Below are 16,199 nucleotides of genomic sequence, written 5' to 3'. Positions count from 1 at the left end.
ATTGTTCTCTCCTGATGGCAGCCGCCAACTACCCGTCAGGAAAACTATGGCCCAGGTATGCAGTGCTGGTCCCTGGGCTGGACCCAGTTTCATGGTGGGGGTGATTGGAACTGGGGGTGGGGGTGAACTTTGTGAGTGGCACCTCATTTTCCTCTGTATTCCCTTCCCCACACTATTTCCACTTTCTCCACTCCTGTATCCTCACCCTGTCCTGCGTATGTCTTGCCTTCCCACTTACCCACCAACCTACCTTTTATCTGTACCCCACCTTCAGCTACATTTATTATTTATTTCATTTATGCTCTGCTTTTCTCCACATTGTATAATTGGCTCAAAGTGAGCTTCCGTGGCAGAGTGGGGATTTGAACCTGGGTTTCTAACCACTACGCCACACTGGCTTTTGTGGGGCAGCTGGTGTTGAACGCTAGTGAGAAGCAAGGCCTGGGAAAGTCATGCAAGGCATGTGGAATCAAGTTGCGGCTATGGCTGCTGCTCAGCTTGGCCCTAAGAAGTCTTTCCTCTAAAGCCAAAGCAGCCTTTCAAAGGGCCTTGCCCCCTCCCTCTGCTTTTTACTGACAGAAACCAAGGTTTGAAGGCTGGAAATCATGCCCAGGGCTTTTTTCCAGCTGGAACGTGGTGGAATGGAGTTCTGGCACCTCTTGAAAATGGTCACATGGCTGGTGGCCCCGCCCCCTGATCTCCAGACAGAGGGGAGTTGAGATTGCCCTCTGCGGAGGGCAATCTCAACTCCCCTCTGTCTGGAGATCAGGGGACGGGGCCACCAGCCATGTGACCATTTTCACCGAGGGTGATTTAAACTTTCAAAAACCCCTTTGTTCCAGCTGACCCAAAGTGACATCATTGTGTGGTCCTGAGTTCCACCACTGAGCGCCACCACCTCTTTTCCCAGAAAAAAAGCCCTGTCCATGCCTAGCAAACCTCACAATAGCCACTGCAGAGGGCATTTGTTTCTTAAAGCTACATGCGCTGCTTCTGTTATTTTAGGGGATTTTACCCCCCCCCCCATTGCATTGGGTTTTTTTTAGATTTCAGTTTTTTTCTGCAAAGGTTTGTTGGAAGAACTACCTTGGTTGTTCTTGACTCCAGTCTCTGGATTTTAGTATCCACAGATTTGGCCATTTTAAGAATTAGATATCCAATGTTCTTTCTTGAAATTCCACAAGTGCCAGCATGCTCAACTAGTTTGGGGATCCCTGGCCCAGAGGCCTGGTTGTTACAACATGAGAACTGGGAGTATACTGTGTGTTGAGTGTACTCTTATTATTCTTTGCTGGGCCCAGAGATTTTTCAGCAGATGGGTGGATTTTAAAGAAAGGTGGGAAGTTTGAAAACCAAATAAAGGATCCAGCTCCACATTCAGGTCTTCATGAACACATTGAAATGAACGTTGGACATAGGAGCTGCTTGTGAGCATTGGCCCATGTGCAGAGCTTTAGGAAAGTCAACCTTCCCGCTACCCAAAGGGCAAAGATTGTTTTTTTGTGATGGAAAACATAGACGTTGTAAAGCCTCTATGCCTAAATAACGTATAAAATGTAGTGCTGTTTGTCTGATATTTCGAACACGCGCTAGCAGAACTCTGATCTCCAGCTCACCCTGACCTTCAGTTGCTCACCGTCGTAGGGCAGAATCGTCGTGGTGTTGCTCTTTGGTCATATTAAGATTACCTGAACTCTGCATTTGAATACGAAAATGCTGCTTTGTAACGCACTGAAGTTGACAGGTCTGATTTGTCATACCTGCCGCTGAATGTTCTAACCTGGTGAGAACAAAATAATGTGATCAAGCCAACAGGGAGCCTGACAAGCAGGTGGTACATGCAAGCCCCTGGTGATCCGAACACTGACGGATTGGTAAAGAAACGCAAAGTGTAAACGTGCTTTCCCAGTCTCATTGCCACCATTAATAATAAGTGGAAGGTTACGCTTATGGCCAGGCATTCCCAAAAGCAGTGTAAAGGGCAGGAGAATACTCAGATGAATAGATGGGGCGCTGCCGTGTTAGCAGCGTGCTCAAGGCTTGCTTGCTTCAGAAAAGCAATGTGGGTTGTTTTTTTTTAGTTGCCCTCTTTAATGCATTCTGCAGAGCTGCTTAAAATATTGGAGGATGGATGTCGCTTCCTACTCTGGATTACATAACAGAAGTAGCTTCACCTTTATTGGCTGATGGCTCTGTGCTCTTCTCAGGTACTGCCTCAGGGCAGTACTCATCTGGTTAGGAAAAACGTGTCATGAATGGCATTCTTGGACCAACACTAGAGCGATCAGTCAAAAGTAGCACATGAGGGTTTTCTGAAGAAAACTTTGATAACTGAGCACCTGGGCACATGACCCAAATACATTTTTGTCTTCTGCAGGGCCCTATTCAAAGATAATAGCCATGTACTCTTTCCTTGAGCAATACAGGGCCTCTCTCTCTCTCTGTCTCTGTCTCTGTCTCTGTCTCTCTCTCTCTCTCTCTCTCTCTCTCTCTGAGCGCAAGGGAGGAAAAAGCACATCGCCACTGAAAAACTATGACAGTAAATTGCTGACCAAATAGGTGCTGGGTTGATGGCTGGAAGAGGAGATGTTAAACTTAGTTCATAACTTTCTTTGTTTAAAGACTAGGTGGACATTCCATGATGGAATGATATCGGAAATATTCCTTTTTTTAATCACAAAGAGGCATACAGATAGAGGGAAAGGAAAGCCATGTTGTTTGTTACAAATCACATTTTTAATTTTACTTATTTTACTTACTGTATTTCCAGCCCTCCATTTTCTCTGAACTTTAAGGCGGATTACGCAGCGCAGTCAATAAAGTGAACATCTGATAAGCAATGTACTAGGACTGGGATTACAAAAATCTGAAACAAGCATAGACTATTAAAAATGAGACAGAATGAAGATACAATGCAGAAAAATGATATTACATCGTTAGAAAATAATGTATTGACAATAAGATAATACATACAGCAAACAGATAATGTCTTATGTAGTGGTGGAGTGGTGGGGTTGTTAGAAATGCATTATCTTTATGTTGATAGATCTCTTCTGAACAAGTTGGAGCATGAAGTGTGAATATGCAAAGGAGAAAATTCTTCATTTGTTTCTTTAAAAAAAAATTTTTTTTAATTGGATGGGTTCACAAACACACAGAAATCATTAACGTTATCTACCCCATAACAATTTCCCCATCCTTCCCCCCCTTTTCTAGTGACTCCCAGCAGTTTTCCATACCCAACTTAATCTAAAAAGTATATCATATAAATTCTTAAAGTCTATAATGTATATCTATATTATGCATACTAATCAAATCTCTTTACTTATCTTAACTATTTACACTTACTATATTACTTATCTTAATTAAAAATATAAAAATTCTTCATTTGTTTCAAAAAGCATACTGAGCATTTAATAAGTACATTTACTACGTATTTTATGTTGGTGTACTTTAATAATTGATTTTCTGTGATGCTTTTGCTTTGTCCAGATTAGAAATGTAAAATTTCTGGAAATTCGAAGACATGGCAATGGGGGAGGGGGGAAATAGAGGTTTTCTGGGGGAAATAGAAATTTGGGAAAAAATTGAAATATATGTAAGAATTTCCCTACCAGAACTAAACTTAGTTAATGGTTTTAACATCCTATAACAACATAGCATATCAAATTGTACTCTTTGTCTTATTTATAAAACTTAAAAGTATAAATGCCTTAATCATTGTACCAGCAAAATTATACTCAAGAGAGAGGTGTAAACTACTGCTGTACCCCATGCTAAATTACAGCATATATCTTAATTTTTGTCATCCAAGAGGTTGGAAAATGTAAAAGGCTGAAAATAGAAAATGTTAATTTTGTAGTAAACGAAGAACAAAGTGCTATTCAGACAGAAAGTCTCATTCAGTCACAGTAGAAATAACACCATATTTGGCTACTGAGTTAAATGTTATAATGTTGAACTACTGCTCTCTTAAATAGTGTATTATCATACATATAACTGTGAACATAATTAGTTACATTTAATTATTTCCTTGAAATTATTGTGTATATCTGTAGTATACAAAGTTATCATTCGCTAAAGCTGGAGATTATCTTCTGTAAAAAGAAATTATACTATACATTTAGAGGTAGTAAAACCGTCTTTAAAAGCTTTTAAAAAAGAAAATATAATGGGTTGCTCCCCCCTCAGTTCTTCCTCTAATTTCCAATTTTTTCCAATGGAAAAAAAATCCTTGTAGAGGAAAAACTTTTTCTCATGAAAGTTCTGGGGCTTTTCTTGGGCCTTTACATCTATTGTCCAAATGTATATGACTTCTAGACTGTGGCCCCAGTGCCTTAAAATATCAAATCTAGATAGTTTATTTTTCACGGTCAATGACCAGCAATTAAAAAGACACCAATAGAAGGTACCGCAGAAGGGAATAAAACATCAATAAAATCATTCGCAGTACATGGGTAAAATCATTCATAATACAGTAGTATAAACTTTAAAATTCTCGGTGATACAATAAAAGCATTCACTTAGACACTAAGGATTTCCTGATCCTTGAAGCAATCCAGCCAAATTTGGCTACCTGGTGCGTGATCTTAGGGTGTCTTTCTGAAAAGAAACCCCTCAGAATGCATATCCTTTGGCTACAGGTAAGGGGCAAAGTTGAAAAAAGAGGAAGAGATTTGCGAAGATCGAATCTATCTAAGGTTTTGCATTTCTGTTGTTTGGCTTTGGCTGTGGAACTCAAACTTGGCCCGCTCTCTCCTTAGTCTGTGGGTTAAGATCTCCTAAGTGTTATATTTTAATGTGGGGAAGCATGGATCTTAATGGGAATAGGAGTGTGTGGCCTGGCATTCTGATCCAGCTTTTATAGACAGATTTGTGCCAGTTCAGCAAAATCTAGTTATGCTGGATCAGACCAGAGAATCCCGAATCAGATCCAGGAGGCACGATCAAGATAGCTGTGTTAATCTGGTTAATAGTCCAGCGAATAAAACTTCAGCCTGTTGGCTGGCTCTTCCTCAGATTTCACGAGTCTTCCTGGGTGTCCATCAGCGTAGCGGGAGGAGACGTGTGGCAGCCCAGTGGCCAACTGGTGCAGGAGCTGCTGAGCTGCTTGCCTGAAATGGGGCGCCTGATTTCACCCCCCCTTTTTTTGGAGTCCCTTAAGATTCTTTTCCTCCCTGTATTTTGGGGAAGGGGATTGGCTGTCCATGTGTTGGGTTGGGAAAGAATTAGGTAAAAGTGGGGAAGGGGCAGTTTTCTAAGCTTCAAGCTTTGTTGTTAATTGCTTTCAATTAATTAGTGTTGAGGGGTGCTTTGCTTTACTGTGTTAACCTGTTAAGAGTTCTTTGCTGCCTGTTTTGTGTGTGTAATTTTCTTCATTGCAGGGGTGGGAGGGAACGAGATGGCCACATGGGATGCTGCAGCCTGCAGCTCCGTTTCGGGACTCCTCTGAGCCAGTGAGAGTGGCAGTTTAGGCTGCAGAGCAGCAGACTGCAGAGAGTAGAGAGAGAAGAACTTGGGTTTCTCAAAATTACTGATCCCTCTCACGTTCTGTTTGCTTGGTGGTTCCGGTGTTGTCATTCAGCTGTCATGCAGTTGTCATGCAGCTGATGATGTGGTACTCATCTGGTTCTGTTCTGTGGTGTTCCCCTATTGGCCCTAGGTTCTCCCTGGCTTCTGTGAGCGACACTGGTTCTATTGGGCTTGCAACAGTGTCCCCTGCTTCAGTTTGATTCGGTGGAATTCACTGGTTAGACATGATTCTCTGGTTTGATGTTGGTCCCCTTGTTTCACTTTGGTTCTGGGGGATTCCCTTCTCTTGCTTCAATTTGGTTCTGTTGGGCTTTCTTCAGGTTGAGTTTGCCTTTGGGACTGTGCCTTTGGCCGTTGGCTGCCTTGCCCCATGTCTTCTTGCCTGAGAGCCAGCTTGGATTTTTTCCCACCATAGGAAACAGTGGCGAGTGGCTGGGGCACCTTGTTCAGGGGTCCAATCTTTCTGAAACTTTCCTTGATAAATTCCCCCACAGCTCCCTGGAGAGTTTTACTCTTAGGGAATAGTGGACAAATAAATTTGGGATTCTCTAATCTTGCCGAACCAGATTAGAGAATCTTACCTGGATTTCAGGAACGCCGAATGCGCTGTAAAGGGCACTGCCTTTGAGTATGGTTAAAAAAACTTCAACTGTTAAGTTTCTGGAAGGGTTGGGTGTGTATCTTTATAAATAATAAATAAATATAGAGTCTTCTAAGTGAGACATTCAGTGCCCTTTTGAGGAAGAGGACGGTTTTAATATTCATATGTAGTTACTCTTCCTTCAGATATGACACTGCTAGAAAAAAAACCCAAGGTAAATGGTTTCAGAAAGTGTTATTTAGGAAGCTGTTCTGCCATGAAAATTTATTGTTTTACATTATACTTTGTTGTCACTCCTTATTCACCATGTAAGAGTCTTAATATCAAAGTTCATGTTGTGGTCCTGCCCTGAATGTGATCTTGTGGTTGACCTCCCCCCCCCCCTTTAAGTCTTTTGGTTTCTGCGCTGAATTATTAAATTCTTTGTACCTATTGGAGAGGCTGTCCTTGGAGAGCCAACCTGGAGGTGTTAGTCTTGGGTTAGGATCTGAGAGGCCCAGATTCAGATCCCTACTGTGCAGTGCACCTCACGAGGTGACCTTGGGCCACTGGGCCTCTCTCAGTGACACTGACCTCACAGGATTGTTTTGGGGAAATGGAGGAAGGGAGACTGATGAGGATGAGCGGGAAATAGATAACAGATTAAATAAGGGTATCTTCATCAGTATCTTCAGAATCTGTTTTTAAGTCTACTATAGTGGTATATCTAATATACTATTTCCACTCCTTTAAAAACTTTGCCTTGGATGTTTCTTTTTAGTCTTAAATATCAGATACCTATCAGAGCAAACTAATTAAAAGAAAAATTAAAAATGACGTTCTTTATGTGATATATTCCAGCGTTCAGAATAGCTGTGAGAACAAGCATCTGTGCTGAGAACAGTGTTGCTATTTATTTTGGCTCTAAAAATCCCTCCCACTTCTGCTACACTTGCTGAGAACAAAGAGTAGTAGGTACCTTAAAACCAGCAGCAGCTAAAACTGCTAGCAGTTTGCACTGGATCCCTGTTTTTAAAGCTTGAGAGTATATAAAGTCGGTCCCTCATAGGAGTGTGTCTGGATATGAGAATATTTCTGGGCTTGGCCAGCTGTGCAAGCAAGAAATCCTGGAGCAAAACAAAAGAGGAAAAAATAGAGTGAAAATAGGAAAAGAAGAATGTAGTGACAGAGATGGTCTCTGCTGAATATGCATTTGGTGTATGATCTCAGTTTCACCTAGCAGCAAAAATGTAAACTGCCTGGAGGCATTAAACGAGGTAAAGCCCGTTATACCTACCTCTCCTATCCTCTACTTCAGTCTCCCAAGACATTGTTGCGACCAGGGGTCATTTCGTAGAAAAAGAGCTGGAGGAACTCATCAGCATAACTCATTAGCTTATGCCATGCCCCTTGACAACACTGGGAGTGTGTCATTAGCATAAATGATTTGCATATGCCACACCCCTGACATCACCTATCCTGGCTGTTTTGGACCCAATCTTGGCCATTCAGGGCTGAAATGGGGCCCAAAATGGCAAAAAGGGGCTGAAAATGGCCAAAAAGGGACCCAAAATGCTCAGGACTGGGCAGCTGCTGAGTGGGAGAGTGATCCACCATCCGTTGGAGGCCTGATCCGGGCTGTTTTGGCCCCAATCCAGGCTGAAACGGGCCCAAAATGGCCGAGAGTCAGGTGGGCAGGGCCACCTGACATGTGACCTCTTTGGGGAACTGCCGGAACTGCGTTCCTGTGCGCTCCCCCTCGAAATGAGCCCTGGTTGCCACAAATAAAACTACATTCAGTGTGTCAAATTAGCTGTACCTGTTGTCTCTTTCTCCCCCTGCTAGTGATCTCCTCAGTAGTAAAGTGACATTCATCCCTTTGCCTGGTTTCTTCTCTGTAAATAGTTAACTTAATCTTCACTTATATTTTCTGTTTTGATTAAACTTTTTGTTTGAAGGTAGGAAATCTGAGTTGGCAAGTCCCATCTTCTTGCGAAATGGATGCAATTTCTTTGCAGAAAGCATTGCAACAAAGACATTCTAAGCTACAGCAAACGACCAAGTGTCACATCAGTGCATCAAAGAAGTTGCTCATTATTGGACATAGTTCTCATAAAGTTTCATGCAAATGTCTTTTAACCAGTCTCCCACAGGTTGGGAAGATGGGTGGAGTTGTGCAGCACTTGGTCCATTAAACTACTTCATAGTTTCAACAGGAAATGATTGTATCATGGCAGGGCAACCTCTGTTGCTGATTCCTGGCTTTATTCTAAAGAGGCGAGGCTGAAATCACTTTGGGCTGGAGGCCAGGCTTATCAGCTGCAGCATTTTTAGTGCTTCAGTAACACGGGGGTAAAATGAGCTGCTTCCAGGCTGCAGAGCAGTTAATAATAGTGCTTGGATTAAAAACTGTGCAGTGCCCATAAATGAAATACTAAAGATGCATGGACAAGCATAGTTTTAAGCTGGGAAGTATTTGCATTTTTATTCCATACATGATTTCATTCGAGCTCTCTCGATGTCTGGGAGAGTAAGGGGAATAGCTGGTTTAAACAGCTTGGATTACAAGCATTATCTATAGCTTCTAATCATACAGATGCCTTTATTTATTTAATTTGGGGAGCAATGAAGTTTTGTGTGATGCGGCACTAGAGATCTGTGTAAAGATCATGTGTACGGATTTAATTCATCCCTGTGACCTTTTAGCCACCGATTGAAACAACACCTTTCTTGTGGTTTTTCCCCCCGCCTTTGAAAGTGTGCTGTTGTCTATGAACCTAGCAAAATGAAGCGGATTACTTACAGCAACTGTGAGTGATCGCATAGGCTCCCAAATCCCCTTTCAGCTTTTCCATTGGCTTTTGAAAATCCTATTACATGATTCCCTTTGCAGGTGGAGCATACAGGAGGATAAAAGCTGTTCATGTTTATTGCCATCCCTGTTTTCCACTGTGAATTCCAAGCTGTTGCCCTTTTCTGGGGCTGTCCCTTCAGTACAGATGTTGCAAGTCTTAGGATATTTATTGTACAAAAACATAGACTCAACCTGAGAAATAACACAGGAGACAATTTAGAGTGTTCCAAAGGTATGGGTGTTATCGAATCTGTAAGCCATGTTTTATTTGAATGTCCCTGGTACAACAAGGCGAGACAGAAATAGATCAAACCCCTGACATTATACTGGGCAGAGTTAACACCAGATATTTCAGTCCCTAAATTGCTAGCAGACTCAAGAGTGGAAAATGTACTCATTTTAGCCAATTTTTTAGTTCAGGCCACGACAATCCGGGCAGCTTATAAGAAATCGGCCTTTTTGTAGTTTATGGACTAACTTTCTTTGGCCTGCATTCTTCCTTTCTTCCTCACATTCTCAGTTACTACTTCAGACTTAATAGGTCAGAAGAGCAGAGTAAGAAAGAAAGAGAGACACTTACATTAAACATGGCATGTGGAAGTTGGTGTTTCCCCGAGAGCATGAGATAAGACCGATGAAGATTGTCAAATGCCTTCTGACGCCACTGGGTCGTAGGTAGGAGGTTGGAACGAATAGTGCTGGCAGTAATCTTCCCAAGTCCGTGATCAAAGGGGCAGAGCCCTGCTCTGCTTCCTGCTATATAGCTGCATGACCTGCTAATGCGTCTTCAGTTCTGGCTGTTTATTGCAGAAGGAGGCCACTAGGTTGCCTGCTGAGCTTTCTGAGATGGGCCTTGTGCCTGCTTTTTGCCTTCTGGTTAGTTTTCTGTCCTGTCCGTTCTAGCTTGTATCCTGCTTTGGCTACAGTTATACGGCCATGGCTTTAGTCCCTCACTTGTGCTGGAAATGGTACATCTGCCCGACTCTGCTGTTCAGACCATCTGAAGACCGCTAGAACAGGGACTCTGGTATTAAATACACCCAAGATCTTGTATGTGCCCCAGACAGCTAAAAGCATGACTTCATCTGCCTCATATCTTTCACAAGAGAAATAAAAAAAATGATCCCAAAGCCTGCCTGTGAGATTGAAATGATGAAGCTGGTAATTAGTGTGTGTGTGGGGGGGGGGGTTGGCGTGCCAAGTATAAAATCCCAGAGATAAGTAAAATGCCATTTTCTCTTCTCACGACTTCTGGAAGATTGTAAATTGCTTGGAAAATACTATGACATTGCCAGGTTGCAGTTAGAAGAACAAGCTAGGATGCGCTCGGCATAAATCTATTTTTCAGTGAGCATTTTATTTAAAAGGCTGTCACTGGAGTTCAGGATATTTTTTTTTCCCGGATATGGCATGAAGTACAAGGATAAGAATTCACCTGGCTTTAGCTGGAGTAGGAATAGTATTTAATGTGATTCTTGAAGACCTACTGGAGCTTGCTGGGTAACGTGTTAGACAGTCTTAGTTCTCTGGAGAAATTAATTCTTCTGTGTGGTCCGTCTGCACTATTGGCCGTCTCCTTGACTGCGGAAGAAAGCTGCTTTCTCCCTTCCTTGCACCTGCTGCGCGGAGGGTCTTACACAAGTAAACCTCGCTGTTTAGAAAGGCTTGTGGAAATATCCCGGGTAAGAAGTTCTTTACAAAAATCCGTCTTACAACTGCAGTCTGCATGCAAAATTTTCATGTATTTATTTGCTTCATCTGTAATCCACCTTTCTTATTGAGATTTGAGGCAGATTACAGAATAAGAAATGTAGGTCACTTCTAACGTGATTGGTTATCTGGTAAGTGGTTTTAGTGTGTGCATGTGTGAGCGATGGGGAGAAGGTGGTCGTGAAAATGAAGAATTTATAAAATACTTTTAAAAAGTTGTCTGGTCAGGAGAGTAAAGCAGTTGGGGCTTGACTGGGAGAGACTTAACTTCAAATTCAGCTCATCTGTCTGTCTGCTGGATGGCTTCGATGGGAGCAGCTCAGATGTTAAACATACCTCTTGGGGTCCCCTTGAAATGGGTTCCCTTCATGTGTGTGTCCTCAAAGTGCATTTTCAAAGGAAGCTTGAATATTTGTCATGTGTACTCTCTCTGTTTGGCTTAAGTTCTACTACATTTACACAGCAGCAGTATTAATGATTGCCTTGCAGGGTTACTGTAAGGATGATTGAAAGGAGAAAGCAATGTTGTGTGTCTGCAGCCTTTTGTATATGATGGACTACCAGTCTAAGTAAGCTGCTTTAATAATGAAATTAGAAGTATCCGAAATTGTAAGAACTTCAAACCATGGTCTACCAGTCTTATCAGACTTCTGTAATCAAACAGTTAAGTTAATTGTTGTAGATTTTCCAGGCTGTATGGCCGTGGTCTCGGCATTGTAGTTCCTGAAGTTTCACCAGCAGTTGTGACTGGCATCTTCAGAGGTGTAGCACCGAAAGACAGGATTCTCTCAATGCTAAGACCACGGCTGTACAGCCCAGAAAATCTACAACAACTAACGTTCTCCGGCCGTGAAAGCCTTCGACAATATATCAAACAGTTAAGTTCTTCAGAGGTTCAACATCCAAGGTTTCAAATTGAGTTTCACTCAATTGTTTGTTCTGTACGGCAGTGGAAACCCCTTTTTGTCCAGAATAGAATCTGTGGCAAGTGGCTCTAGGAACACACCGTTTCCTCCGAGGTGCTTTCCAAAAACAAATGCAAGAGTTCAGGTTATCTGGTGTACATTCTGACCGTTCATTCAGCTAGCATCTGCACGAGATGCTGTACTGCTCTTACCTTCCTCCCCATCAGGAGGAGGGTATGATCAATCTGTACAAGGTAAAATTCAGCTCAAAATTCAGAATATTTTTTCTAGGTTCATTCTGCTATTGAGGAGAGGTAGTTTAAAATCGTCGTATACCTCAGCTAAGAAAATGCGTGCTAGAACTGTCTATATTGGCTGAGACTCTCCATCATTTGTATATAATGAAGGTGCTCTGTATTTTAATGTGGTGCATTGTCATTTTATTGTGCGTTGCACTCTGATATTTTTCCTGTGCGCTCTAATTGGAATGGCCTTTGGCCTTTTATAATTAATGCTGTTTCTTCTGCTTTTTCTCTATAGCCATGAGCTATAGAGAAACAGATCAAATATTTGTGCAACATGACAATGCAGAAAGTTTTAAAAATAAAGTAGGGGGCAAAAGTACTCTAAAACTATAGCAGCAATTTCTGCACCTATACAGATATTATTTGCATATGGGGAGGGAACTTTGGGGAACATTTTGAGTTGGTGTAGCAACTCAGGTGTGAATGGATGGAAGGCAGAAGAGATTGGGTTTCGGGGGAAGCAGAGCAAGAGTAGAAGGAGGTAGGAAAAGCAGCAATGGGGGAAGAAGGAATAGGTGGGGCTGAGGGGAAGGAAATTCCCTGCCTTCATGAATCTCCTGTATGTATTTCTCAGGCACTATATATATTTCCCAAATATATAGATAGCAAAAGATGTATTTTTATTACTTAAAAAAAGTTGCAATTTTTTTTACTTATAAAAGTTGCTCTGCCAAACAGCAAGAAACTTGTTTTTTCTCAAAAGTGAGCCCTAAATTTAAACGCTTTAACATTAAAGCAACCTGCCTGTTATAACCTTTACTTTCTTTGGGGTAGATTTTTCTTTTAATCTTTCCCTTAACACCCTCTGGGTAGTTTGCTGCCACCAGGAATATTATATTCCACAATATTTTATTTAGGTTTTCCCTTTGGTAACATTCCAAAGCGTCAGGCTCCTTCGTGGTTCTATGTGGCCCTGAGGATAGGAATGGGATATAGCAATGACAGCTACTCTGGGATATAACAAAACAAAATAAACTTTTATTTAGTCAAGAAGCGTATCGGTTTCATAAACGTAGTTCTCGGTTCTTAAAGTTACTTCCTATAAACTCATTCACACTGATCTCCCCTAAGGCTTCACACACAGTCAGCCTCTTTCTCTAACTCAATATTTGTCTCACGGAAATGCTTAAAACTCCTCAGGCAGCACACAGCTAGCCTCTCTTTCTCTCTGACTCTTATTCACAGAAATATGAAACCTGCTCAGGCAGCACACAGCTGGCCTCTCTTTCCCTGACTGAGTGTCCTTTCACAAACATGCTCAGTTCAGGTTCCACACAGGTCATATTTCTCTCATAAACACTTCAGTATACTCAGGCAGCACACAGCTAGCCTGCTTTCTTCTGACTGAAACTTTTTTCTCTTCACTCAGGGAGCCAAGCTACAAGTGATGCATGACACAGGTTGGACACTTGTCAGCTTCCCTCAAGTTTTGATGGGGAATGTAGGCATCCTGGTCTTGCAGCTGTAATGGAGAGCCAAGCTGTAAAACTTGAGGGAAGCTGACAAGTGTCCAACCTGTGTCAGGCGTCACTTGTAGCCTGGCTCTCAGTCTAAACTGCATTCACTCCGCCCACACTCTCAGTCATCAACCAATCATATCGCTCACTCATCCCTCTCTTTCACCCCCACTCTTCACCTATCTCATCAAGCATTTAAAGACACATGCACACATTTACATTACACTGCCCTTCAGGAATAAAGTGATACAAACAGTATATCCCTTCCCACGCCCCCTCCACCATTTGTAGGCTAATCCTTCCTGTGGTATTTGAATGGAGTGGTTTGTGAAAAGCTTATTTGTTTATCCTTTTTGTAAAGAAGATTACTGTGTGCATAGAAGCTATGGAGGGACTCTGAAATACAAATAGTCTTGACCAAAGAGGCTACTTTGGTCAAGTATTTTTTACTGCACGCAAGAACAGAAACATGTTGCTGTTTCGTCACTGTCTTGGTTTCCTTTTCAGTTTGGCGTGTTCTCGCTTTAGGCCTTGACCAGATGAATAATTTCCTTTTAGTCCACTGTTCTGAAAAGCATACAGATGCAGCACAGGAGATTTTGTCCAAGGATGTGGGATTGTAATGTGTCTCATACAAAACACTGTGTGGGAGAAATGTCCCATCGGGGGTTGACACTGTCTTGGACATACAAGTTTATGTAGAAGTACAGTATCTTTTCCCCCCCTTTTTAAACATTTTTTTATTATAGAATTACCAAAACGAATAGAAAAACAATGTAAATACATGTGCAATTCAGCAAGTCACATTATTGAATTAAACACGTTAACCCTTAGTAAAGTTTATAATGATAACAAAACAATATACGTAAAAGGTCCTATAACTGTAACTTATAAAGTAAGCTCTTATATTGTGTGTTCTTCATATACAGAGCGGGCTAGATTGAGAATTATCTGCTAAATATTCATTACGACAATAAAACAATGTAAATGTTTAGGAGGATGCAAATCGTCAATTGTTAAGTATTCAAAAAACGGGTACCATTTGGGCATGAAGCCGGTTTCTTTTGGATAATGCAATGATTGAAACATCTTGTCATGGTTTTTTTTCTTGAATGGAGTGATCCCAAATTTTGAGGAACCAACTTTCTTTTGTGGGGGTTCTTGATGATTTCCAAATGGTTGCTATTAAATATTTAGTTGCCATTAGAAGTACAGTTTCAGTATTCTGAAGATGCATGAAAACTAAGGCTTAAGGATGAAAATATATTTGAAGAGGAATATGAAAACTGACCTCATGGTTCCATTTGCAAAGAACATTTCATACTATATCATACTATATCATTTCATACTATATCATAACTATATCAGGGCGTTGTTTGTTTGCCTTTCTTGCTATAAATAATGAGTATTTCACTATACTTCGGCATCATTTCCATTTGGCCCCTGACTTCTACTTTATGCGTCCAAAATTAATTAATCCCAAACCCTGATAACTATGCACATTCATCACTTGATTATATGCTTGTTAGGTGATGACTGTTGGGGGCAAAAGGTAGAAACCTTCAGGTTTGATCATCTCAAACCATACTTTTTCATGGAGGCCGTTCATTCTTTCAGCTGTGAGGGGAAAGACTCATAAAATACACATACATTTGTGAGTTGGAGTCCAGGTGACTCTCCCCAATTCTTCTCTGATAATAAGGATAGAAATTAATGTCCAGAAGCCTCTAAACACTCAACCCTAGCGTAACTGGTGTCCACCTAACAGTGAGTAAACGGCAGCCTATTCCTACCACCTTGATTACAACTTTAGCTTAGTCTTTTACTGTGTTCAGGACAGAAACTCTGAGCGATCTTGGATAACAGTTGTCTCTGTTTTCCCTATCTTTTCCTTTGTCTGGCCCCCCTCTCCCCTCCCCTGTAACGAAATACTAGAGCTCCAAGCGAGAGTGGAAGCCTCTCGAGGATCGCAGCTGCACAGATATCCCATGGCTGCTCCTGTTCATTCTTTTTTGCGTTGGAATGGTAAGTTACCAAGGAACCCCACTAAAAGGGGTTTTTTGTCCCCCACCTGAGGATCGGATGACTCGTTGATTCCTAATCAGAAGATTAGTTTGAAGGGGTGGCTTTGATCATGCTAAAGAACTGTGACAGAATAAGAGCTATACTGATTTCAGTGCATTTGTGAGATAATCAGGTTTTTTTGTGGGTGTCAGGAATTGCTGCGAGGTGCCCCTTCTGTCAGCAGACTTCTTGATGCGGAATGTGGCCCACTCAGTTTAATCACTGCTTTAAAAACATGCTTACATTGAGGGTTTCTTCTCTTTCCTCTCAACCTTTCATGTTTTTCTGACAGTTAACTTTCTTTCCTTAAGAGCTCTAGGCAGAATGTATGTTAAAATATAAGCTTAAATGTAAAAGCTGGCACAGCAGCCAGCACAGTTGAAGTAAAACAGCCTTCTCCTGTCATACCAGAGTTGAGAGAGAGAAGAGAATGAGCCGTCATGGTGACCCCATCTATGGGGCATTCCAGGCAAGAGAAGTGGTTTGCCAGTGCCCCTTCCTCCGTTTAGGAACCCCAGTCTTCCTTGGTGGCCTCCCATCCAAGTGCTGACTAGGGTTGCCATGTCCCCTTATCCTCCTGGTGGTGGTGGTGGGGAGAACGCCAGGATATCTTTGCACGTTTGCTCCTAACATGGCATGATGATGTCACTTCTGGGAGTGACATCATCACACAGGCTGTGGGAGCGCTCCCGGGCTTCACGCCAGGCTGATTTGGGACCCCAAATGGGCTGAATCAGCCCTACGTGAAGCTCAGGAGCATTCTCGGGGCCTGCGTGATGATGTCACTCCTGG

General features: G+C 41.9%; 1 protein-coding gene across 1 annotated transcript in view; it reads left to right on the top strand.

The window, feature by feature from the left end:
* The window catches only part of SLC44A1 (solute carrier family 44 member 1), a 136,030-nt gene that overhangs the window by 16,364 nt on the left and 103,467 nt on the right, over positions 1-16,199 (top strand). Inside the window, exon 2 of the mRNA XM_054986321.1 lies at positions 15,279-15,368. Within this exon, the coding sequence (XP_054842296.1) occupies positions 15,279-15,368 (90 nt within the window). The remainder of the gene's footprint in view (positions 1-15,278; positions 15,369-16,199) is intronic.

The sequence above is a fragment of the Eublepharis macularius genome, chromosome 8 (genome assembly GCF_028583425.1).
Source record: "Eublepharis macularius isolate TG4126 chromosome 8, MPM_Emac_v1.0, whole genome shotgun sequence".
Lineage (NCBI taxonomy): Eukaryota > Metazoa > Chordata > Lepidosauria > Squamata > Eublepharidae > Eublepharis > Eublepharis macularius.
Note: the sequence above shows the minus strand (reverse complement) of the source record. Positions and strands in the feature narration are given on the sequence as shown.